We start from the raw sequence: 26,982 nt of genomic DNA, 5'->3' as shown, positions 1-26,982 counted from the left end.
TAATTCATCTCCGTCTTCTTCATGTGGCCCTGGTTCTGTCTTGATGGTGGGAACGTCTATGTTGAGATCCATGGCACCGCCGTGAGATTCGGCACACGATCCAAAATCACACTTTAAGACTCAAATTTTGCTGTCTGCAGAAGTGAGAGATGTTTCAATTTGCGTTAAAGACTATCTAATACCAATTTGGAAGAGTTATTCACGAAAAATGCGGACAAATTACAGCGCGCGTGATAAACTAGGTAAACGAAGTTGCAAACGTCATATTGTGGAATAATGGTAGATTTCCATGGAATTATCGTTTAATGACGCTAGTGATGCGCAGTTAAATCCGAAGTGTTCGAAATCAAAACCATATAATATACGAAATCTTTATAATAGGCATACAAAACTACTTTGCAGCTCAAGGATCCATTGGATATGAGATATTAAAAAAGCTATCGTAATTCCCTCAAAATTGAATAACATATTTTCTCGCCTTTGGATATTTACATGCTCCAACAGATGCTATTAAAATATCTGCTACACCTAACACCGGTTACGCTGAGTATGCTTAGCATTACTCATTAAATATAGCGGTACAGATAGCGATACGTTTCGGGATGAAAAAAATATTTATTAAAGATTTTTTTAAATTTTATAAATTAAAAGATTACAATTTTGGTGATTTTCTCAACTATCATACAAGGCTTATATCTGTATTATGGTGTTTGTATATGATTTATTTAAGAGTAAAAAAATATATGTTGTAGAGCAAATAATAAAACATAAGGGAAAAGGAAATTGTAATGATACAACAAAAAAATAAAAATGCGTAGTATAGACACCATATTTTCAAAATTAATATGAATATAAGACTGATTGATAAAAATATTGAAAAAAAATGCAAAATAATACAAAATCATTTTTTTCTTTAAAACAGGTTAATCTTGGTACGTACTTATCTAGAAATGTACCTTTTAACGGTGACATTGTCGCATTTGAATTTAGCGAGATAAAAAGATATCGAAAGTGAAATTAATTTTTCGTAAATCATAAAATAAAATATATTGTGAAGTCATACGCTTTTCGGCCGGCCACAAATATCAAAGTTTATAACATTATCTTCGCCATTTTCCACAAAATCTGAGCAGTCTTTAAGCATACACTAATTATTTATATACATACATTAACTCTTCCAGCGTTTGAGGGTTATATTTGACCGGGCGTCCTTGTTTTATAAAATTATTTTTAACTTTTTTTTCTATCATACGGATAATTTTTTTTTACGTAAGAAAGAAAAATAATAATTTTTTCCAGTATGTCTCAAATATTTATTCTGGAATCCACAACTAAAATCCTAAAAATAGCCAAAATGAATAATTTATATTTCGCGCCGTTATCGTAACAATCAATAAATTTAACTTTGAATATATTAAAAGTGAAGAAACATTTTTTTTACAAATTCCCCAAACAAAACGATTGTGTTTTCGAAATATCGATTTTTTTCAATTTTTCTGTGATTGGAGTAAAAAAATGAGTAAAAATGTGATTTGCGTTTTTGACATCAATATTTTTTGTTTGATATTAAAATTTTAAATTTTGAAATAGTAATGTTAATTTTAAATGCATACACCAGATAAATAATTTAATCTAGTTCCTAAAAAAATATGTTTTTACGGAAATTTAAGAAATGAGGTGTATTTAGCGCATTAATGCACAGAAAACATTGCAAGCTGAACAAATGTGATGAAAATACTGAAGGGTAAATGTTTTAAAATTTTGTAAACAATATGAAAATTCATTGTAGAAAACAACCACATTTCTTATCAGAAAGTACCGATTACGTTTAAGTGACAGCACTATTAATAACCATCACTGGTAGTGTCATGGCGATGCTCTATTCCATAGAAAATTGTCTTTCTCTCACAATAAATATAATATCTGTCACTTCGCAAACCTAGTTCGCGGTTATTTGTCCGCATAATTCGTTAATAACTCCTTTAATTTGGTCTAACAGTGTTTTTGTCACGAAATGAAATACAGCACACTTCTGGAGCCATCATTTGAATCTGTAAATTTTGTCTTTGGTGTCAGATATATTATTGTTTAAAGTAGTTTGCTAAAGTTTAGTACGGTGCCATGGATATCAATACAGATATTCCCACTATCAAGACAGAACCAGTGACATATAAAGAACATGGAAGGGAAGTACTCCACACGGAGGTGGATATAGAATATTCAGATAATACAGATGATTATTTGGCAGATTACTACGAATACAGCCAGCCGACAGGTAGAAAAAGTTATAATTTACAACATTATTTGTTCTTTTACACATCATTTGACGTGTGAGAACGAGTCAGTTTTACGACTCGTTCTCGTGTTTATCAACTCGGCTATGGAATGATTTACCGGAATGTTTTTTCCCTCGATTATATAATTGTCTCCCTAATTTCTTTTTTCGTTTTTGTAAACATACAAAAAAAGGGTCACGTTTTATTTGCTATTTCGTTTAAAAACGGATAATTTGACATGTATTCTAGTTATTACATAATAATATTGAAATAGATTTGAATTTTTTTTTCTTACATAAGAGAAGAAAAAACTATGTTTAGAACTTTGACATCAATAACAATGACCGCCAAGTGAATAATCGATTTGAATTTTAATGAAATAACTGTTTAAATGGAAAATACTAAGCATGTCTCTATTTTCTGAATGTATATTTGCCTTCTTAAATACATATAATAATAATATTTGGATGATTTGTATAGCGCCTTTTTTGTGCAAAATCCTTTTGTTTCTGTGACTGAACGAATGAAAAACTTGGAAAAAGAAATTAGCCCATTTCCAGACATCAGATCGAGCTGAAAATCGGCAGATACACTCGTTGTTGATGACAATGCATTCTTTCAACTTTTGGTGGCAATCACGCAATGGACGTCATATACGCGTTTCTCTTAAATTGGATGACATTACAGCAGTTAATGTACGAAATAAATGTTGGCCCAATCTGAAGTTTAAATCCTTAGTCAACCCAAACAAAAGCATGTTTTTCTTGAAAGAATTGAGTTTGTGTTCAGATCACCAAACTATTTATTTAAACAAATAAATTTTGTATTAATATTTTAACTCGCAAAAATTTGCAGCGGTAGCTACTAGAATAATTCATAGTACATCGAAAGCTTGAGATATTCGAGAGCAGCGTAGTACCTGTCTAGAATTATAACCAGCCTAACTACTTACGGCCTGAAAGGTTCTAGATTTTACCAGGCGCGTGTGACCACTATATAAATATCATATCGCGGTATCTAAGCCGTCAGTCCTGCGCGCGCAGTCAGTCGCTTGCCGAACCACCACTCTAACTACGGAAGGACGAACGCTCCCTGTTCCGCGCTAACTGCACAGGGTCACGGGTACGTTCCGTCGTTGCCCGTGCCATGAGCTGACATTTCCAGCCGACTAGGTCCATCGTACCTTCGACTTTCTCACTTCACACTGAAGTACCTGAACCCATGGTCTTCACCAGTGCTGAGCACTACCCACAAGTCCAGTCTCCACCACTGTTCATCTCCGCTTCATCTGGTGTTGACTATAGGCATGGAGGATTCACCGTTGACTACATCCACCGATTCGGTGTTGGTTTTCAGCTTGGGGAATTCGCAACCGATCAAGTCCACCACTTCACCGTCAAGCATCGGTTCAGTGTCATCGTAACATCAACTTCACTGACTTAATAAACAATGTGATACAGCACCATCTTTCATTCGTCTCAGCTGTGTATTTTACAGAGATGTGCTTTATTTCAAATAAATCCATTTCAAATGGAAATGCAAAATGCGTATTTTCCATTTCGCATTTTAAATGCTTTTCTAAAAACCATTTTGCATTTTAAATGCTTTTCTCAATGCATTTTCCATTTTAAATGCTTTTTTGCAACATTCTTCTTACTATCTCCACTCATCTTTTTTTCATAAGCCCCAAATATCAGTCGGTCCTCAACCTCGCTATGAGAGATAATTTACATTTGTCAAGTTGCTCCCTGGTAGGAGCCCTGGCAATTGAGTGATACCATTACAAAAAATACTGAACATGGGGCCATGACGCTGTAATATTAAATGTTAGATAACAGTTTCTATGTTTTTACGTTGGCAACATTAGTCCCGCGCAATTTTTTTTGTGGTTTCATAATCTGTAGTCGTGGTGTTTTTGGATTTGATTGTTTGTTCTACATTGATGTCCATTATTAAATGACAAAATTGTTTAAAAATTATATAATTATTTTAATTGTTTGACCTGAGAAACCATTTTGCATTTTCAATGCATTTTGAAAATAGGTATTTTGCATTTTGCATTTGAAATGCTTTTCTAAAAACCATTTTGCATTTTCAAATGGAAAAGTTTTGACACATTTCCATTTTGCATTTTAGGTACCCATTTTACACATCTCTGGTATTTTAATAACATAATTAAATTAGCGACATCTATGAAAGAGCAGATTATGAATTCTTTTAAGTGTACGCTTAATGAATTTTGCGCATACTTATGTACGTATGTAAAACTGTATTGTTTAGCAGTTGACGTGATGAGAACTGCTGATCAGCTCTGCAGCCGGGCGGAACCAGTCCATCCAGGAAAGGAAGGGATCTCCAACGCACGAGTAATTATTAAATTTCATTATAGCCCACCTTTTTCTTCTTCACGATATACCTTTATCAAAATCAATCCGTGAAAATTAAGTTTATTACTTTGTTTTGACTTGAGGATTCAACCTTTTTCCCGAGGGATTGCAGTCAACTGCTAATAACTAAATACACCGCTAGTATTATTATTATCTTTAAAAATTCATGAAAATTGTAATTTTTAATGTTTTAACCTTTCCTTATCTGTGGTGTGTATTTGCTACAAATTGCTTCTAATAACTTCAATAACTCTATAAATATAATAAATTCTAGGTTCAGATTTTAGGTATTCCTCCGTTATACATTTATGAACTGAATTAAAAAATAATATATTACATAGTTTTCAAATTCAATTGAGTTTTTTGTTAAAAATCGGGAACAAATACACCAATACAATCAACCGTGTGATACTAATACGCGAAGAGTGTGCGAGGAAATGACACGCTATTGATGTCCCGCTTTAATTCGCTATGCGGGAACATGAGACATCCACACTTCTGCAGTTGTATTTTGATTTAGGCCATCGATACCTACGACAGCACAGCTGTGTTTGTGCTAGCCGCCGGCCGCTAGACAGTTGGCCGCGAACCGTCGTTAGATGTGGACCCCTCGCACGTTTCTTTAGCATCTGCCGATGGTTTTTTCATGTTTTCAGCAATTAAATTACAATTATTATCACTTTTGATATAAAATATAATAAAAATAATCGATTAGCTATGAATATTCATATTTTTCCCATATTAAATCGCTTATTTTGAGATGTGTATTGACTACACAGCACCGGAACGCGTGTATTTTTTTAGCACAGTAGGGGAAAGGTTAAAATAATATGTTTATCCATGCCATTGGTCCCCGGTAGCTTTTTTTTGTTCCCGCCAATCGCAGAGCCAGGATTCAAACTTTTATAGTGTTCGATTGCTTCCTGGTACCCCGATGTGATTGCCGTGAAATGATTTACCTATTGCCCTGTATCGGTAACTATTGATATAGTTGGACGTAACAGCCGTGGACGAACATAATCATCTCAAGTGTCGATCGCCGTGAGATATTAGTGGTTGTAACGTGCCTTTTGATCTCACATCATCAGAGTGTAAACCCCACTTAAATCAACACGTCAAAAGAACCAACGCTGCATTGTGCATACAAATCTGTATGGGGGATCACAGATCATCATTCGGCACAGAAAAAGAACCATTACTTTCCTCTGACCCATGAGTAGATGCAAGGAACTTATTTATTTATTAACGCCGATTATAGCGGCTTTTACAAAAGAATAACAATTGTTTTACATATGAATACAGAATATACATAGATAAAAAAAATATATAAATATAAAATACATAAAAAAGAACAATAGAAATAGTACATAGTATCAAGATAAAAAAAGTACAATGAGTAGGTTATTATAAATACAATACAACATATTATAAATCCCGGATATTATGTAATGAGTGTTAAGAAATTAATACTTTAAAACTGTATTTGATTATAGTCAATCTGAGAAGCGCTGACAAATAGTTTTAATTAAGTAGTGTTTGTATGAGGTTAAACTAGCAATGTATATAGGTTCATCCAAAACATATTTATTTCCAAGTATAAAGGGTGTATCGGCACATACCCGACAAACTTTAACCAGCTATTCCTTAGCACATTTGGAGTAAAAAATCTTATGTGCACTTTGCTGTCCGGTAACGTTTTTTTTTAATAAAAAATTAATTAAACATATTTTCACCACATGTCACCACTGTTTTATCCTTTGTCAAAGTTTGAAAACCCATCTGGCAAATATTGTATTCGAATTCCGTTGAATAATGCACGTGTGTACCTATATTGGCGCACGTTTACAATCACAACGAAATGGCACGGCACCATTCGTCTCATTTTTAACTATTATTATTTAGTGTGTGCGAAAGAGCGAAGACGCTTTTTGACATACTTGCTTATAACAGTTGTTGAACACGAAACGCAATGCCAATGACAGTGATGTAGTGTGGAAATTTAAAATTTTTTTGTTTTTAATTGAAAAAAAAATACTACCGGACAGCAAAGTGCCCATAACATTTTTTACTCCAAATGTGCTAAGGAAAAGCTGGTTAAAGTTTGTCGGGTTAGTGCCGATACACCCTGTATATGCAGGCGATTCATTATGGAATTGAGTTCAGCGTTAGATCCTATATTGTTGCAATGATAGGGTAATTTGAAACAAACTGATCGACTAGGTACATGGAAACATATTAACGAAGAAGGAAGTTCAGGGGAGTTCAACAGGTTGGTAACGATTTTAAATAAATAAAATAATACATATTAACGAAGAAAGAAGTTCAGGGGAGTTCAACAGGTTGGTAACGATTTTAAATAAACGAAATAGGTCTGAACAAATTCTTCTTTATTTTAATGTATCGAGTCCCAATAATTGTAACAGAGAGGGGTAATTAATGTTTTCGATGAATATTCTCAATTTAAAATTAATATAACGTAAAAATTTATGTTGGACTCGCTCAAGGGAATTCTCATGTACACTGTAGTAAGGACTCCAAATGGTGGTGTTAAATTCTAGTTGGCTTCTAACAAGTGAATTGTAAAGTAATTTGACAGTTTTTAAATTTTTTAAATCCTTTGAAATCCTAACATTTGTATTGCTTTACTGGTTATATTATTAACATGTTTAATGCATGTTAATTTAGTGTCAAAGGTTATACCAAGGTCTCTAATTTCATCAACAGATAATAAGGTGTGATTATTGAGAAAGTAGGTGAACAACAATGGGTTTTTATTTTCATTAAGAGTTAATTTGTTTTTAAGACACCAATCGTAAAAGCTATTGATATTAGATTGAAGTGTTAGGCAGTCCTCGATATTGTCAATAATTCTATGTATCTTCATATCATCAGCGAACATTAGAATGAGAACACGGATGAATATGTTAGTTACGTCGTTAATTAATAAATTAAAAAGTAAAAGGCCAAGATGTGAACCCTGTGGTACGCCACTGATAGCTTCGAACATGTAGGATAAGTGATCATTAATACAGACAGTTAACTGACGCCTAAGTAAGTAATCTGATAGGTAAACTGCATCACCTTACATGATTGATTGATAATAAATTTTTATTGTTTTTACAGATTGAAAATGGAAAAACAGACAAACGCGAACGCTCCATCAACTTCACCAGGGAGGAATGTGTAAAACTGGTGAACATAGTAAGCCGTTACAAATATGTGGTGGAGAATAAAAAAAGTGACACAGTGTGGTGGAAGAGAAAAGAAGCGACATGGAAGAAGATCGAAGCAGAATTTAACACGTCCTCCTCGACTTTTAGATCCGGCAAGACCTTGAAAATTAAATATGAAGGTTTGTAACCCATTTATTTTTCATGGGCTCCACAAAATGACTATCCACTCGAGCGATTTTTGGCATATTATGCAAAGTTTGTAAAAACGTTTGCTTGCAATGTGCCTAATTTATAGAACCTAAAAATATGAGATAAGCGATGAAATTTAGGTGGATTCATTGGCTTTAAACCGCAGTAAGCAGTTTCATATGTTTCCATATTAATATTTTTAGGGATTATATTAATTAGATAATATAGGACTACTAACGGGACACTGCCATCTCAGGAGACACATGCAGATATTGGGAGTAGAAAACACCAACAGATTCAGGAAATGTGAAGAGAATGAAGAGACTCCAATTCACCTATGGTGCCAATGTCCTGTCCTGGTGGGAACTAGGCGCAGATACCTGGGAAGACATACAGTAGAACCAGAAGACATAGCCACATACCCAATGACAACCCTGGGGTACTTTATTAAAGGGACTGGGTTGTTGTTAAAGGATTGAGGTAAAATGGGAGATAGCACAATGGGCCTATGGCCTAAGTGCTCACGGAAACTATGTGTAAACCGTCTCCGCTTAAATAAAATTAAAAAATATTTTAAATGTATACGAATTAGAATTGATAAACCAACTAATCAATGAAAGGGGAACCAACTGAGTTGTGAGGATTAATGTCTCCTAAAGATACTGCCCAAATTCACAAACTCATCCACCTGCTTCAAGTATTCCTCATTCACAACTATACATATTGCACACTGTTAAATACAGACTTGGTGGTACTGTGAGGATCTCAATAATTATACGCGTGTGCGGATAGAATGTTTATTAACACTTTAAAACGGATTGTCTACTACTATCTTCTTAGCTGTCGGTTGGGTAAAGAGAGCGAGCAGATGCATCCGTCATCTTTTATACCTCTATCTGCCATCTCGCTCTTACACATTCAAAAAGCAGGCGTACCACCTAAAACCTTTCTTACACACACTATTTCGTACTCTCTCTTTCAAACACCATTACTTTAGACTTACTTACATTCATCATTAACTCATTCTTCATACATACTTCGTTCATCCTACACACGAGATACTGTAGATCTTCCATTCTGTTAGAAATCAAGTATCATCAGCTTACAACAAGCTCATAGCTCATAAATACATATACTTTAACAGGTTTCAAAAGGGCTGTGAGGAAGAAGAGCGCGCTCATCAGGTCTGGCGAAGGGGCCAGCTCCGTAGCTCATCTGGATGCCACGGAAATTATTGTCATGGATATGATCTGCTTAGACGCGCAGAGCGCCACGAACTGCGTGGACGATGATACATCAACAGGTAAGACGAACTGTATTTGTTGCTATGTACAAATTTCTAATTAATGTAATATGATATTGTACTCTCTCAGTACCTGATCCGCCATCCCAAAACCCAGGTGTGATTATAGTACGCACATACAAAATATGAATTATGCTTAAAATTTTTATTTTATTTTTATTGTTGATACATTATTTTATATTAAGGCGAACTGAGTTCTGCATGTTTCTGTAGGCGAATGTGTGGATGCACGGTTAGGTAGAAACTGTGCAGGTGTGTGGGTCGAGCGCGATTCGGTAATCCTCGGCAATGCTCGTGCATTGATGTGAGTCATTCTGAATCGAATCGCGCGCTCGCGAACAGCATTTAATTAAGCTCATGTAAAGACTAAATAAAGTAACACTTTACATTTAAAATAGATATTATTATTCAATTCAATCCATTCTCTTAATCCTGCTCAAACAGGTTATGGGCCCAGTTAACGTATAACTAAAAATTAAGAGAACGCGAGTGAAATTATTCGACAAGTCTCACGTGGTGCGGAACGGAAGTCGGCCATTGTTTTAGTGTCAGAGCTAACTGTTTGAAAACGAGCGTGAAGTGTGAATAAAATTCACGATGTCGGTCGGCATCTCGGTGAAGGGTGTGAAGCCTTTCGATGGAACAAACTTCCAGGGCTGGAAAGCTCAAGTGAGTGCACTATTTGTGATGAACGATGTTCTCGATGTCGTCGATGGCACGAGAGAGAAGCCTGCTGCCGGCGATAGACATGCGGCCGCGCTGAAGAAAAACGTGAAAGATGACGCAACGGCAAAATTCATAATTCTGTCAAATCTTGACGAGGCTCAACAAGTGTGTGTGTTGTCGTGCATCTCTGCGAAAGAGATGTGGGACAAATTGTGTCTCATTCACGAGCAGAAAACCGCGTCAAACAAGCTGGGTCTGCTACAAAGATTTCACGCTTATCGGATGAGCGAAGCAGACACTGCGGTTCAGCATGTGGCCAGGGTGATGAATATGGCGAGTCAACTGAAGGACGTCGGTGAGAATGTATCAGACGCTACGATAATGGCAAAAATACTCGCGAGTCTCACCAAAAAGTTTAGCACGCTGCAGGTGGCGTGGGACAGCGTAGACCCTGCGCGACAAACTCTTGATAATCTCCAGGAACGGCTAATAAGAGAGGACACGAGGCTCAGCGGCGAAGAAGAAGAAGCGTCGGAAGCGCTGGCTGCAATAGCCAAAAATCGTCGTGGGCGAGGAACAAAAAGTGCTGAAAAGGACATGAAGAAAGTGCAGTGTTATAAATGCCAAGGCATGGGACATATTGCGAGTCAGTGTCGGAATAAGCGGAAGCCACGTGACGACGGCGAAACATCAAGTGATTGCGCGTTTGTAGGAGAGACAGGCAGCTCGATCGCGTCGGGCATGAAAAATAGCGCGCTTATACCGTGGACGGAGAGTGGCGTAATGGCGATCGATCAAAGCGAGGTCTGGCTGATCGACAGCGGCGCATCGAAACATCTAACCTACCGACGTGACTGGCTGACTGACTACAAGCCGGATAACACGGGTGCTACAGTATCGCTTGGTGACAATCAGATATGCGACGTCGCTGGTGAAGGCACGGTGCGAATTAAAAAATTGATCGATGGAGTGTGGCAAGATGCGAGAATTGAAAAAGTGCTACACGTTCCGAAATTGAGAAAAAACTTATTCTCCGTCGGAGTATGTACAAAGAAGGGACTCGGAGTGCGTTTCGAAAATAATCGGGTTATTGTGGATCGCGACGGTGAAGTGCTCGGGACGGGAATGAAACAAAACAATGACGTGTATCGCATGTTCTTCAAGGTCACGAAACAAGGAAGCACAGAAGAAGCTAACGTAGCTACGACAAATTTAACTGTGTGGCACGAGCGATTGGGACACGTCGGGAAATGAGCGATTCGTGAATTAGCAGAAAAGGGGCTTGTGAATTAGCAAAAGTGACGTCTTCTGTGAACCGTGCCAATTTGGGAAATCGCACAGGCTGCCCTTCAACAAGAAACTGGAGCGAAATAAGAAAATAAAGCCAGGCGAGAAAATGCATTCAGATGTCTGTGGGCCGATGTCAACGAATTCTGTCGGAGGATCGAGGTATTTTTTGACATTTAAAGATGAAGCTACCGGCTACAGACACGTGTACTTCATGAAAACAAAATCCGAGGTGTACGAAAAATTCAAGATCTTCGAAAAAATGATCGAAAATAAGTTCGGAAGAAAAATGAAAACTCCTCGCTCCGACAATGGCCGAGAATTTTGCAATGACCAGATGGATAAATACCTCGAAGAATGCGGAATAAAGCGAGAGACAACAGCGCCATACAATCCGGAGCAAAATGGCAAAGCTGAACGCGACAATCGGACGATTGTTGAAAGTGCTCGTACAATGATAATCGCGAAGAATCTTCCATTAACCCTTTGGGCGGAAGCAGTGAATTGTGCCGTATACGTTCTCAACCGAACAGTGTGGACAAGTGGTGCAGTAACGCCGTACGAAGCGTGGATTGGAAAAGCTCCGAATCTGAAACATCTTCGAATCTTTGGATCAGACGCGTATGTGCACACTCCCAAACAATTCACACGAATATTCGATGCACGAGCGAGCAAAAAGATATTCGTCGGATATACGGAAGAATCGACGAATTACCGGGTGTATGATCCTGAAAAGAAAAAGGTCAGTGTGGTTCGAAATGTTGTGTTCAACGAAAAAATCGGGGCGCCAGTGGCGAAAGAAAACGAGAAGGAGGAGGAATACGAAACAATTCTTTCACGACCCGAGGAACGAGAGAACGAGGCACGAGAGAACGAGAACGTGAACGACAATGTGATCAACAACGAAGAAAACGACCAAAACGAACAAGAGGACGATCAAGACTGTGAAGATCGAAGAATCCTGCGAGATCGAGCACTGATTAAAACTCCTAGAAGGTATCAACACGAGGAAAACGACCAAAACGAACAAGAGGACGATCAAGACTGTGAAGATCGAAGAATCCTGCGAGATCGAGCACTGATTAAAACTCCTAGAAGGTATCAACACAATGCAAATGTGGCGGAGTACATAGTCCCATTAACGTACGAAAAAGCGACGAATAGCACTGAAGCTGCGCAGTGGGCGGGTGCTATTAAAAACGAATTTAAAGCTCATGAAGAAAATCGTACGTGGGAACTCGTGAAGAAAACGCCGGAGATGAGACTAATTGACTCGAAATGGGTGTTTCGGGTAAAGACGGATGTCGACGGGAAGTCACATCGTTTCAAGGCTCGATTGTGCGCAAGGGGCTTCCTGCAAAGAGAGGGGATTGACTTCAAGGAAACGTTTTCCCCAGTGGTGAGATATGACTCGCTGAGAATTTTGCTGGCAACGATAGCCGCAGAAAATCTTGAAGTAATGCAATTTGACGTTCAAACTGCATTCCTGTATGGCAAACTAGAAGAAACAATTTTCATGAAAGTTCCGGAAGGACTGAAGCTGAAAGAAGACAAAAGGAACGTCGCATGCAAGCTCGAGAGGGCTCTCTACGGGCTCAAACAAGCCCCAAGATGTTGGAATCAACGATTCAACAAGTTTTTGAACGAATTCAACTTTGTAGAATGCGAAGCAGACAAATGTGTATTTACTGGAAGGATTAAAAACAACAAAGTATATCTGGCGCTATTCGTCGATGATGGGCTAGTAGCCTCGAACAATATAGAGACCCTTAAGGAAATTATTCAACGACTAAGCGAAACATTTAAAATAACAGTCGAGGACTCGAATATTTTTGTCGGCTTACAAATAAAAAGGGATAGAGAGAGAGGTAAACTGATGATTCATCAGAGCGCGTACACGCAGAAAATAATTGAAAAATTCGGAATGGCGGATGCGAAAACAGTGTGCGTGCCAGCGGATCCGCACGCAGCACTGATTCCAGTTGTGGAAAACAATAAAACTAAAAATGTACCGTATCGCGAAGCAGTAGGGTCTCTGGTTTTCCTAGCGGCTGTATCGAGGCCAGACATCGCGTTCGCAGTAAATGCAGTAAGCAAGTATTTGAACGAGCACAATTCATCGCATTGGCAAGCAGTAAAGAGAATATTTGCATATCTAAAAGGCACAACTGATTACGGTATTGAATATCAAAGCGGCGGTAGTGAACCAAAATTGATAGGTTTCTCGGATGCTGACTACGCCGGGGATGTAGAAACGCGAAGGTCGACAACAGGATACGTTTTCTGTCTCGCAAACGGGGCCGTAACGTGGTCGTCACAGCGTCAAAGACTGGTGACGCTAAGTACAACGGAAGCCGAGTACGTAGCTGCATCGGCAGCAGCTCGGGAAGTAGTCTGGATCAGAAAGCTGTTATCGGACATCGGATGTCCATGTAATGAAGAAACAACGCTTTACGTTGACAACCAAAGTGCAATTCAATTAGTCAGAAATCCAGTATTTCACAAAAGAACGAAGCATATAGACATACACTTCCATTTTATCCGCGAGAAAGTGAATGATAAAGAAATTGTAGTTAAATATGTTCCATCTGCAAATCAGAGAGCAGATATATTTACGAAGGCGCTGCCGCGAGACCGTTTCCAGGATCTATGCTATAAGCTAAATATGGTAACGAGAAATGAGAAACACTCGAACGGCGGTAGTATTAAGGCGAACTGAGTTCTGCATGTTTCTGTAGGCGAATGTGTGGATGCACGGTTAGGTAGAAACTGTGCAGGTGTGTGGGTCGAGCGCGATTCGGTAATCCTCGGCAATGCTCGTGCATTGATGTGAGTTATTCTGAATCGAATCGCGCGCTCGCGAACAGCATTTAATTAAGCTCATGTAAAGACTAAATAAAGTAACACTTTTCATTTAAAATAGATATTATTATTCAATTCAATCCATTCTCTTAATCCTGCTCAAACATTTTACAATATTTCATATTCTAATTCAGTAATGTTGGCCTCACTGGGTTGTTTACCCGTGCTGAGGCCCCCATTTTATAATATAAGAAATTATACATTTAAAAAAAAAAAGAAAAACAACATTAAAATAAAGATAAATTTAAACTAAAAATAAAGATTAAAAATTAAAATATAATTATCACACTAAAAGAAAAATATCAAAAGAGAATGTAAATCGGCATTTATAATGATTTATGTGTTTGTGCGTGTTGCTTGTTTTATATATTCTTTTGTGTTGCGTGTATATGTTTTATTCTTTTATGTTATAGAATTTTGGTAATATTGTCTTTTTGTTCTTTAATCCATTTTTTTATTTTGTGTTTGAATTTATTTTTATTTTCCTTAATTTTTGTTTCAAGTGGAAGACTGTTGAATGCTTTAATAGCGTGCTATTTATGGTGTCTTTGTCCAAAGGTAGTGTTTACCGTCAGAGTTTTTATGTTTTCTTTGTACTCTTGTCTGACCGGTCTATTAGTAATATTTTGTGTTTGTTGGGGTTTGTTTTTTTGGTCGAAAATGTAGTTTAGTAGTGTTTTAACATATAATTGGCGTATATCAAGTACGTCACAGCTTTTAAATATTTGGTCTGTGTCGGTTAGTTTATGTTTTTTGAGTATTACTTTTAATATCGTTTTCTGTGCGATTTCTATTTGAGTGATAGCTGCGTTTGTTGCTCCTCCCCAAGCAATTATATAAATTAAATTTAAAAATTTAAATTAAATTAAATTTAATTTAACCCTGCTAAACCACCAAACTTAAATTAAAATTAGCGGTGTGGTTTAGCAGTGTTACCCGGGTTCATGAGGGTGAGGTTTGTCTAGGTCTTTGCGGCAGATACGTCTACCCGATTTGCCTACTGCATGGCGGGCCAGATTGGGAGGCACTGGTTGAGGGAGATCCTTTGACCTCTCCAGCTGGGCTCTTATCAACCCATTGCCCTGCGACGCAGTGCGAAAAATGGATTCATGCCTTTGTCACTCATGGACACACAGACCCCCAGATTCCTACCCACTCATTTATTTATTTATTTATACTGGGTTTTTACCATAGACATATGAATATTAGTAGACCTGCCCTAAGTGATTAAAAGCGTATTATTCCCCACTCCCCATACCGGTTCCATTGGAGCCGGCTGTGCTCGCGTATGGCCTCAAGTGAATTTAGAAAACGTGACGTCATCATTCTTGTGCGAACTATGGTCGAGGCATCATCGGTTCATTTTACGAAATAACACGGCAAAATGGTGGCTTGCGCTATGAAAACTTGTAAAAATAGATGTGAAAAAGAGAATAAACCCAATTGTCGTATTACATTCCATATAAAAGCATTATTTTACTTTATTTTAAGCATATTCACATCGTATAATATGGATCAGTTGTAGAAACATATACCTACTATCACATCGAGATACGTCTGGACGCGAAACACAAAGCTGGTTGGTTGCTGGGAAGTAAATTATGAACATTTATAAACGTGTCTTAACTAAATACGTAAACGAAATATTCGACTCTGAAAATAGAAGAAATTTATTTTGCCGAATTTGGACTTTGCAAATTTGTTCATAACGTGGCGAGTAATTTGCGCTCCCATGTAAAAATGTCTATTCATTCAAAAGCAGATTTTACTTTTAAGAACTAAATGGTGATATTATAATGCGAGATGCCTATTTACTGTCAGATTGATTTATTGACGAATCACAGTCAGCCTTACTCCCTTCGTTCTTCAACAGTTGATTTTACCCCTCATCTTTAATTTCTAGTCTATATATTCATATGTCTGTGGTTTTTACAGACGATCTCACTTCACGTGAGAACAATCCAGTTATAAAAACTCAATTAATATTTGTATAAGTACAACAATTACCAAAATCTACTCAGCCATAGGACACATTAATTTTCATATACCTAAATAAAGATTAAAATATAAAACAAATAAAAATTAAAAATATATATGAAACACAAATATTACAGAAAAGTAAGAGATGCAAGTAACACATAATATAATCAGTGCAACATATTTTTTAACAATAGCAGAATTTTTTTTCTGAATCCATATAAATTATCGACAAAAATATCTACTTCAGGACACTCAATCTTATTATACAGTCGACACATTTGGATCAGAGGGCTAAAGTAAGCGATATTATTTTTGAAAATATTCAGGTGAAAAATGCTATGGTGTAATGTAAACAATGGTTTAAGACACCATAGCATTTTTTGTTTACTTCTTCCTTACCTCTTCCTTTAAACCCTCAACACAGCGTCCCCAAAGATGACATAGACCATGAGGGAAATTAATGTATTTCGTAAAAACAAACAAATGCCGCCATCTTTCAAAAAACTTCCATTTTATTGTTCAAAGTTAAGTTGTCATGTTTTGCTTGCAAGAAGACTCCATTTTGTAAACTTATTAACTTTTCCCTTACTGTGCTAAAAAAATACACGCGTTCCGGTGCTGTGTAGTCAATACACATCTCAAAATAAGCCATTTAATATTGGAAAAATATGAATATTCATAGCTAATCGCTTATTTTTATTATATTTTATATCAAAAGTGATAATAATTGTAATTTAATTGCTGAAAACATGAAAAAACCATCGGCAGATGCTAAAGAATCGTGCGAGGGGTCCACTTCTAACGACGGTTCGCGGCCAACTGGCTAGCGGCTGGCGGCTAGCACAAACACAGCTGTGCGGTCGTAGGTATCGATGGTCTAAATCAAAAACTACAACTGCAGAAGTGTGGATGTCTCATGTTCCCGCATAGCGAATTAAAGCGGGACATCAATAGAGTGTCATTTCCTCGCACACTCTTCGCGTATTTAGTATCACACGGTTGATTGTATTGGTGTATTTGTTCCCGATTTTTAACAAAAAACTCTGATTTTTAATTGAATTTGAAAACTATGTAATATATTATTTTTTAATTCAGTGCATAAATGTATAACGGAGGAATACCTAAAACCTGAACCCAGAATTTATTATATTTATAGAGTTATTAAAGTTATTAGAAGCAATGTGTAGTAAATACACACCACAGATGAGGAAAGGTTAAAGAAAGAAACAAAGCAAAAACACATTCAACAGTAGCTAGAATACACAGAGGACATGTCCTAAAACAACAATAATGTACCCTGTTATAAAGCAAACTAGACGCGGAGGTATATTGACTGCGCATGCACGAGTACGAGAACTAGAGCGAGTGTACCTGGCTGCGTCCTCCACTCTAGGAACGCCAAGGACTACTAAATTTGACATACAAATACTGACCTATTATAAAACTTTATTTTGTGCTCTGCAGGGTTCACACCTTGGTCCAATCTTATTTATAAATGATATTACAAAAGTGATATTACTTCAACTGTAGGCAGATTGATGAAACCTAAGCGCGAGCCAAATACTAAGTTTGGTGATCGCGCTTTCGGAGTATCTGGGCCGAAGGCTTAGAATAAACTCCCTCCGGAACTAAGATCCATAACAAGTCCAACAGAATTCAGGTCTAAACTAAAAACCTCATACCCTTAAATTAAATATGTATACCATTCCTGAGATCAAGTCCAATTATATCCAATTATGTCCTAAATCCTGTATCTAAATTTCGCTAATATACAATTAGTTAATGTTAATTAAGTGTTAATCTTAAGTGACCTACCAGGTAAGTATTGTACTGTATATTATCTCCATATATAGTTAGTAATAACATAGATCATTGTAGAAATGTATTATATATTTGTACAGCGCCCTTGAGGTGATTTTGCACAAAAAACGGCAAAATACAAATCATCTAAATATTATTATTTCTTAATCTTTAATTATTTTCATCTTAATTTTTTATTATGACCTCAAAATTTTATGAATTGTTAAATATACAGGGTTTTCTAATAAGAGGTGTTATTTTGATATTCAATCATAAAAGATCAATGGTTTCGTTGCTTGTGTGGCACGTGGCGCCGTCTTGTTGAAAGTAAATGTTGTCCAGATCAATACCATCCAATTAGGGCCATAACAAATCATTAATCATCTCTCGATAGCTCAATCCATTCACCGTAACTGTTGCTCCAGCCTCATTTTCGAAAATGTAAGGTCCAATGACTCCGCCGGACCATTAACCGCACCAAACAACCACACGTTGAGGATAGAGAGGCTTTTCAACAATAACTCTTGGGTTTTCCGAGCCCCAGATGCGACAATTTTGCTTGTTGACGAAGCCACCGAGGTGGAAATGGGCCTCATCACTCAAGATGATTTGCATTTGATTCACTCAAGTGAACTTTAATAATTTCAATGCGTTGTTGAAGCGTGTATCGTTCCATTTTTATTAATGACGTAGTTTCTACTTGTCAAATGTCAAAAAATGACAGCTTTAAAAGTAACATCTACCGAAATAGCGGGCTATTCAAAATAACACCTCTTATTGGAAAACCCTATATTTATCATTGTAATATTCTTCAAGATAAGATTGTTTATTTGGTGCAATGAAAACGGGCTTTACTTAAAAATCTCAAAATTTCAAATAGTCACATTTTCTCAAATAATAAATCCAGTGATCTTTAATTTCAATATCACTTTTAAATCTAATCTTTCTTTTGTTAGTCACATAACGGAAATCGCTACCAAGGGCTAACAAATGGAGAAACAATAGCGCATGTTTGCTTTTATATCAAACAGATAGTGCTGTTTTTCAAAGAGGGCGTGTTTTTATCTGCCATAGGTGATATCTATATAATATAGGTATATTTATTTATTCATTTTCGGGAAATCGAAAGTTTACATTTAATCAGTTTGTACGTAAGTATTATATAGTAAAATAAAACCAATTATGGATTTCCTCCTTGTGACTTTAACTGAGACAGCATAATATGGAATGAGTTATTTAAATAAATTATACAAATCAAAGATTATATTAAACGAAAAATTTACAAAACAATACATTTATAGCCATTTTTTTTTTTTTTTTTATAGTGAATACCTCACAAGAGTCCCAACTGCTCCCGTCTGGAGCCAGTGAGACTATGGCATCCCCAATTGGGGGATGTTGTGAGGCTGAAGGTAAGTGGGGAAGGGAAAGAGGAAGGTGGGGAAGTACCTGGCTATTCAGATCTAGTCACTAAACACGGCTAAAGCCATTTGGAGCAACGTTTCAATTCTGAATGGTGGTCAACTGCTCCCGTCTGGAGCCAGTGAGACTATGGCATCCCCAATTGGGGGATGTTGTGAGGCTGAAGGTAAGTGGGGAAGGGAAAGAGGAAGGTGGGGAAGTACCTGGCTATTCAGATCTAGTCACTAAACACGGCTAAAGCCATTTGGAGCAACGTTTCAATTCTGAATGGTGGTCAACTGCTCCCGTCTGGAGCCAGTGAGACTATGGCATCCCCAATTGGGGGATGTTGTGAGGCTGAAGGTAAGTGGGGAAGGGAAAGAGGAAGGTGGGGAAGTACCTGGCTATTCAGATCTAGTCACTAAACACGGCTAAAGCCATTTGGAGCAACGTTTCAATTCTGAATGGTGGTCAACTGCTCCCGTCTGGAGCCAGTGAGACTATGGCATCCCCAATTGGGGGATGTTGTGAGGCTGAAGGTAAGTGGGGAAGGGAAAGAGGAAGGTGGGGAAGTACCTGGCTATTCAGATCTAGTCACTAAACACGGCTAAAGCCATTTGGAGCAACGTTTCAATTCTGAATGGTGGTCAACTGCTCCCGTCTGGAGCCAGTGAGACTATGGCATCCCCAATTGGGGGATGTTGTGAGGCTGAAGGTAAGTGGGGAAGGGAAAGAGGAAGGTGGGGAAGTACCTGGCTATTCAGATCTAGTCACTAAACACGGCTAAAGCCATTTGGAGCAACGTTTCAATTCTGAATGGTGGTCTTACACCAGGGCGATACTGGTAGTATCTTCCACTCTGGAACGTGCCGCAAATATACTATATATTATTTTAATTAATTAATTGTGAAATAACACAAATTAATCAAATAAAATTTATTTGCGCACGCCGGGTTCGAACCCGCGACCTTTGGAATGGCAGTCCAATGCGTTACCACTAGACTATGCCGGCCATGGAGAGAGGTTGTAGGTATAAATCAAATCGTAATAGAGATATAAACAATAGAGACATAAACATTATTCACAAACCATCAGAGAAATATTCTTTTATTGACTTCTTGTATTTGGTAAGTTGGCAACTGAAAATATCAACCTTGGATAATAAGCTATTGTAATTATTGCATAGTCTGTTTAGGCAAGAATTCTGCTTAGAGTTCGTTTTGCTTTGATCAACCCTGAACAGGACACAAGAGCGAAATATAAAAACCTACTCGTATTTGAATGCAACGTTGTGTCAAAATTATTAACCCTCTAACATTAGTATTTACATATCTCCCTTTCAAACCATCTTTGAACGCTTACAACGGGACCTTAAATGATATGAATTTGCTTAAATTATGGGACAAAAGGATTTTCACGGAAGAATAAAAAATTCTAAACAAAAGCATTTGATTTTCCAAAATTGCTTGCATTAATGAGCTTTCTGATTCCACTACGTAATACTAGAAGTCAGGATTTATTTCATTGCGAAAATTCTGGTACTAACTACCATATGTATTAACTACCTTGAAAGGTGTAATGTTTTTAACCAAATTTATTCATTGTGCGACGTTTTTGCTTCCCTTCACTTAGATAAACATATTTTAATTTTTCAGAAAATGTCAGGTTTTTTTTTTAATTTATTTAAAGAAAGCAAGACAAAAATTTATATTACAGTAAATAATAAAATAAAAATACAGAAAAAAACAGAAAAGTTCCAATAAACTACTTTTCAGTTGTTTGTCGATGGCAACTTTTCACATAAAAATATTAAAAAAAGATAAAACTTATTTTACTTAATGACAACAGTGATAACAATAAAAAAAAATAACAATTTGTTTTAAAAATATAAAAACATATACACAACAGTGATGGTATCTACCTATAGTTTGTATTAGACTCTAATACAAACTATTTCTTTCAGCGAGCCAATTTTTCAACATAATATTTGTTTTTACATTTTTTTTATTTCAGCAGGTAACATATTTAAGCAACTAGGTATCATGCAGTCCAGTGTTCTTTGTCCATATTTGTTTAAATGCTTAGGTACAATTAGTCCTTCATTTAACGTAAAACGAGTATTGTAAGTGTGGTCCAGTCTATTTATGTATATAGGGCTATTCATATGCTGAAATATAATTTTATACCACAGAATTGATCTTACTGAGAAAATTTTAAGATTCTGATAAAGGTATGGAACATTATGCCTTTGTTCATATAAACTTTTATGAGCAGTCACAGAAATATAGCAGTCACAGAAATATAGCAGTCAAAGAAATATGGGAACTTGAATAAGAAAAATATTAACAATTAATTAAAAGAAGCCATTATTAAGATCGATTATTTTTTTTATTTATTGTAAACTAAATTATTATTATTATTATAATTTTTTTTTTTTTGAAAATTCCCCACTTGCTTGCTGAGTATTGTCACTAAAGTGGAGCATGCGAAGGATTATTTGAAATCTATTTCGAGACATGGTATTTGAATATAGAGAATATGAGAGATCTTGGACGAAAAACTAAGTTTCACCAATCATATCCATCAAATTGTGAACAAAGGTATGAAAACACTAGGCTTCGTATTAAGAATAACTAAAAACTTTAATTCTTTACAAGCCATTAAACTATTATACGTATCTCTAGTAAGAAGTTTAATTGAATATAAGTAGTTTGGTCTCCATCTTACAAAATTCACATTAACAACATTGAGCGAATACATTTCTACGTTTTATAAATTTTAAATTAAATATCCCTGTCGAAGACTTAAAATACAATTTCTTATTAAATACTCTAAAAATACATACATTAGAAGATAGACGTAAAATAAACGATTTAACGTTCTTATTCAAAATACTTAATTCGACTGTTGTGAACTCCTGCAACTTATAAACATACATACACCCACAGTAACAACACGACAAAATACAATATTCTACAGCAGCACACATAAGCGTAACTACATTGCCCACTCTCCGATACAACGACTTCACACCATGGGAAATCATTACTTGGGTGATGTTGACATATTCAATACCAACTCTATAACAAAATCCTGAAGGAAATTGCTGTGATAGAAAATATTAATAAGTTCAAAAATGAATTAAGAAAATATGTCTATCTCAATTATTAATGTTTCTTTTTTTGTGACTTTATTTGAAATATTTAAAGAAAGATTATGTTTGCCAAACAATGTACATGTTTATATGTTTATAAAACTATTAGCACACACGAAGATGTGAGCTAACTTAAGATTAATAATTAAATAAATAAATAAACTTGGCAAGTTTTGTGGATCATTTAAAACATTTATTTCAACAATACTCCTAAACACATCATGTAAACCTACAAATAGCTGTAATTTTCTGTTTTTGTTTCTTGTGTTTGTATGACTTGTTGCGTAGCTTTTATCAAATGTAATTTTATTCTTATTTTTTATGTTTCAAAGTATCTGTCAAATTAAAATTATACTACCAACCATGTAAAAGCCCTCTGGGCGTTAAATAAATAAATAAATATCGGGGAGTAAAGTAGAATGTCAGTTGACCAGTGGTCTTGAATTTTATTTCTTGAATTGCAGGCCATCAAGTGACACAAAGCCAAAAAATGTATAGTTCATCAATTGTTGTGTCAGTCCATTGTTTTAGCCTAAAAGACAACTCATTGCAGTTGCTCTTGACATATTGGTACTGCTTATTTGTCTCATCACAGATGTAACTCATTAGGGTACTAGATATTGTTTGTATTTGTTTACATTGTTCTGACAAAAGTTTGAAGAAGTCTACATCCCTGGTTCCAACATTTTCAATATTGGAACCTAAACTTGCACAATCGAAAGTATTAATTTTGGGAATAAAATCATCGGTTTTCCAATCGAAAACTGGCATGGATTCGTCGATTAGAGAAATATCAGGAAAATCTTGTTCGTCATCACTAATCTCAAAATCGACATCACTGTCATCGGAATCCACAGTACGGCCGGCATCTTCCATAAAATCTTCATCCAGTTGTTCATGTCCAGATGTATTTGGTTCACCCTCCATTGTCGGCTAAATAAATGTCACAATAATTTACGTAAATCAACACAGAAAACACACAGTTGAAACACAAAAAACAAAGTAAAGAAATGTACAAACAACACAGAAAACACACAAACAAGTTAAAAAATTGATAATTGTTCCGCACAAGTATCAAAAACTAACAAGATCAATAGATCATAATAAAATTATTAACGCGTGACAGATATCGGCGATAGAAGCGCGAAAATTGACAACCCTATTTTAGTGACTCTGTTGTCTGTCAAACGAAGCTTGTGGGTAGATCTCTGTAAAATCGATAATATCAGAAAACTGTAATTTCGTCTGTTTAGTGAAGTACTACAAAATCATCCCAATAGATGTCTCTGTATTTTCCATATTTTAAATTAATAAAAAAACGGGACATATGTATGATACAGAGGGTCAAAGAAGAGCGAGAAAACTCGCTATTTTTCTATGGCTGGCCTGCTGGGCACGGCCAAGAATACGAGAAATCTCGCTCTTGGCACAGAAGCTGTTAATTTATAACTTAACAAACACAAAAAATTGTTACTGAGGCAATTTAGTTATGTATAATTTTTACTAGTTATATGTATATTAAAGCCCCTAAAAATGACGTTGATAAATAAATAAATCATATGTCCATTTCATTTCTTATCACTGTATTTGTCTTCCAGATAATTCAACTACTAACTGTCTTCTACTGGCCATGGAAGAGGAAGTGTTGCCGACTCCGTGCAGATCTGCCGCAGAAGATATTCCGAGGTTTCCGTCCACCTCGACGATTTCCGCAAGCTCCGTGCAACACCATAGTCACAACACAGCTGTGATAGAAGAGGCTCTGGACAAACCAGCCCCTTCCAAATCCGCAGCGGGCAGTTCCGAGACAGGTGGGATGGGACCTCATCAGCAAAATCGTCGTAAAATCTCAAAAGTCACGCCTGTACATCATACGGCATCGAGTCGGAGCGGCAACCTTTTAGATGAGCGCCGAAGTTTGATCAGACTTCAGAGAAAATTACTGCTCGAAGAGCGAGCCGAGAAAATTAAGGACTTCAGAGAAAAAGAAATGGAGCGGAAGGAAAGGGCGTTGGAGAGGAGGGATAACGAAATGCGGCGGAGGGAAAATCGAAAAGAGCGGGCATTCAAAGAACAAGAGAGAGAGAAGTTAAACAGAATACTGGCTTTAAAAGAAGAGTACTTATTAAAAAAAATTAAAATAATGCATTCAGATAACTAGTATGCTTACCGCTGTCGAAAATGAATGTTATATATCCGAATGTGGATAGTGCTGCCACCTGGCAAGCGGGTACTGTTCAGAGTAGTAGACTTAATACTGTCAGTATCGCCCTGGTTGCTTGAAATGGCTTAAGCCACCGACCAGATCTGAAAACCCAGTTACTTTTCCCCATCTTCTTCCATTCCCCGCTTTTTTGTTTTGATACACCTCACAAGAGTACCACATGGTTGGGCAGGGTTGTGAGGCGGGTTAGATGGGGGCTATAGGAAGGGATTTATTAATGCAGATCTTAACCCATACCATAAGCTGCGGGTCGCATGATTTATCGTTTTTCACTTTTACTCACTAATTCGAACATCTCTGGATAAATTTTAAAACTATTTTTTGGTTTGAGGCGTGGTAAATTTAGTTCTCTGCATTTCCGAGTGATAATCATTTGAATTAGTTAGAATTAGCGGAATGTTCCGGTTTGAATTTTTTGCATGCGTCTTCAATATGGTATAGTCTGTTTCATCGATTTTTGCGAGCCAACATATTTAATACGTGATTGTCAGGGTGTGTATTTATATTTAGCCCGCAGTGCATATAATTGCACCCACATGGAATACGGGTAATTTCATCCCGAAGAAACACGAACATAATGCATCAGGTTCTGGTATGCCAGCGTTTCCTGCAAATGTTTCTGAAGCAGAAGTTTCGAACATTTTTTGTCAAGAGATTTGCTTGATAAAATTGTTCTGGAAACAAATCGGTACTACATTGATCGCGCTTTCGGAGTATCTATGTATAATAAACTCCCTCCGGAACTAAGATCCATAACAAGTCCAACAGAATTCAGGTCTAAACTAAAAACTTACCTTTTTAAGCTGTCATACCCTTAAATTAAATATACCGTTCCTGAGAAAAAGTCCAGTTATGTCCAATTATGTCCTAAATCTGTATCTAATTTTCGCTAATAAACAATTTGTTACCCTTAATTAAGTGTTAATCTCAAGTGACCTATCAGGTAAGTATTGTACTGTATAATATTATCTCTATAAATAGTTAGTAATAACATAGATCACTGTATAAATGCATTATAAATTTGTACAGCGCCCTTGAGGTGATTTTGCACAAAAACGGCGCTATACAAGTCATCCAAATGTCAAGATGTCACAATATCAACCACATTGGAACCAAATTCCCGCCTTCACAAATGGAAAAATGTTACTGTTGAAAAACTTTACATATTTTTTGCTAATACCATGTTGATGGCGCTAAACGTCAAATGTAATATTCATGAATACTCGTCAAAAAATCCTATACACAACCTTCCGATTTTCAAAAGTCTCATGTCAAGAGATACGTATCTACTAATTTTGAGTATGCTGCACTTCTGCAATAATGCAGAGGCTGACAAAATCTACAAGGTTAGAAAGTTTATTCAACATATAAACTACAATTTGATTTAGACGCAATATCTTCATGGGCAGATGAGAATAAACTTTCCTTTAATGTAAAAAAATATGTCACTATGACGAATACGGGTTCCGAAAACCCGATCAAATTTGAATATAAACTAAATCAGGGCTTCCCTAACTGTGAGTCGCGACGCCCCGGGGCGCCGCGGGATCATCCCAGGGGCGTCGTAAGGCAATCTTTATAGCGTCTTCCACACACATTTTGAAAAATATTTTCCCAAAAATCTGGAGCAATATGACTGGGTTAGAAACCCTTTCCAGTCGAACTCACCATTAACACTTTCGACAGCAGAAGAAGAACAGTTAATAGAATTGTCCTGTGACTCCAGCCTTAAGCTGCAATATAATAAGGATAAGCTACTTGAATTTTGGAGCTCAGTTTATCAAGAATATCGTTCCATCAGCACTGCAGCGTTAAGGGTTTTATTACCGTTTGCGACATCATACTTGTGTGAGACAGGTTTCTCTGCAGTTGCAGTCATTAACAATAAGTACAGATCAAAAATAAATTTAGAGGCAGAGACGAGAGCGGCGATTTCGAAACTTCAACCTCGTTTTGAGAAACTATGCTCAGAAAAGCAAGCACATCCTTCTCATTAATACCAAAGAAAAAAATTGCTTTTTTATCTTTTTTGTTTGCTTCCATTTTTGTTTTTATGTTGTGTTCTTTATTTTCTAATAAAAAAATTAGATACTATTTGGAGTTTTTCTGACAAATTGTTTTAGGTAACTTACCCATACTACGTGACCCGTTCAGGGAGGGGGGCTTCAAAATACTACGCTTGGTACAAATGAGCGGCGGGGGGCTTATTTTAGAGCGGGGGGGGGGTCATAAAAATATGGCAACTTCCCATGGGCGTCACAGTTGAAAAAAGTTTGGGAA

At 36.6% G+C, this 26,982-nt stretch overlaps 1 protein-coding gene across 1 annotated transcript; it reads left to right on the top strand.

The window, feature by feature from the left end:
- Positions 1 to 1,923: 1,923 nt before the first annotated feature.
- Positions 1,924 to 25,152, top strand: LOC149416300 (uncharacterized). Its single transcript, XM_089641943.1, has 5 exons — positions 1,924 to 2,275; positions 4,557 to 4,642; positions 7,787 to 8,015; positions 9,170 to 9,328; positions 24,077 to 25,152. Exons 1-5 carry the CDS (start codon positions 2,122 to 2,124, stop codon positions 24,637 to 24,639), a joined length of 1,191 nt encoding a protein of 396 aa, XP_089498069.1. The 5' UTR covers positions 1,924 to 2,121; the 3' UTR covers positions 24,640 to 25,152.
- The last annotated feature ends 1,830 nt before the right edge of the window (positions 25,153 to 26,982 follow it).

The sequence above is a fragment of the Hesperophylax consimilis genome, chromosome 17, assembly GCF_061612785.1.
Source record: "Hesperophylax consimilis isolate HC1 chromosome 17, BYU_Hcon_1.0, whole genome shotgun sequence".
NCBI lineage: Eukaryota > Metazoa > Arthropoda > Insecta > Trichoptera > Limnephilidae > Hesperophylax > Hesperophylax consimilis.
The sequence above is the reverse complement of the archived record's forward strand: the minus strand, read 5'-3'. Positions and strand labels throughout refer to the sequence as shown.

Excerpts from the sequence above, each read along its gene's own strand:
- LOC149416300 (XM_089641943.1), top strand. The coding sequence starts at position 2,122 with ATGGATATCAATACAGATATTCCCACTATCAAGACAGAACCAGTGACA. Across the intron at positions 2,276-4,556 it reads CGAATACAGCCAGCCGACAG|CAGTTGACGTGATGAGAACT; the intron begins GTAGAAAAAGTT and ends TGTATTGTTTAG. Across the intron at positions 4,643-7,786 it reads AAGGGATCTCCAACGCACGA|ATTGAAAATGGAAAAACAGA; the intron begins GTAATTATTAAA and ends TTGTTTTTACAG.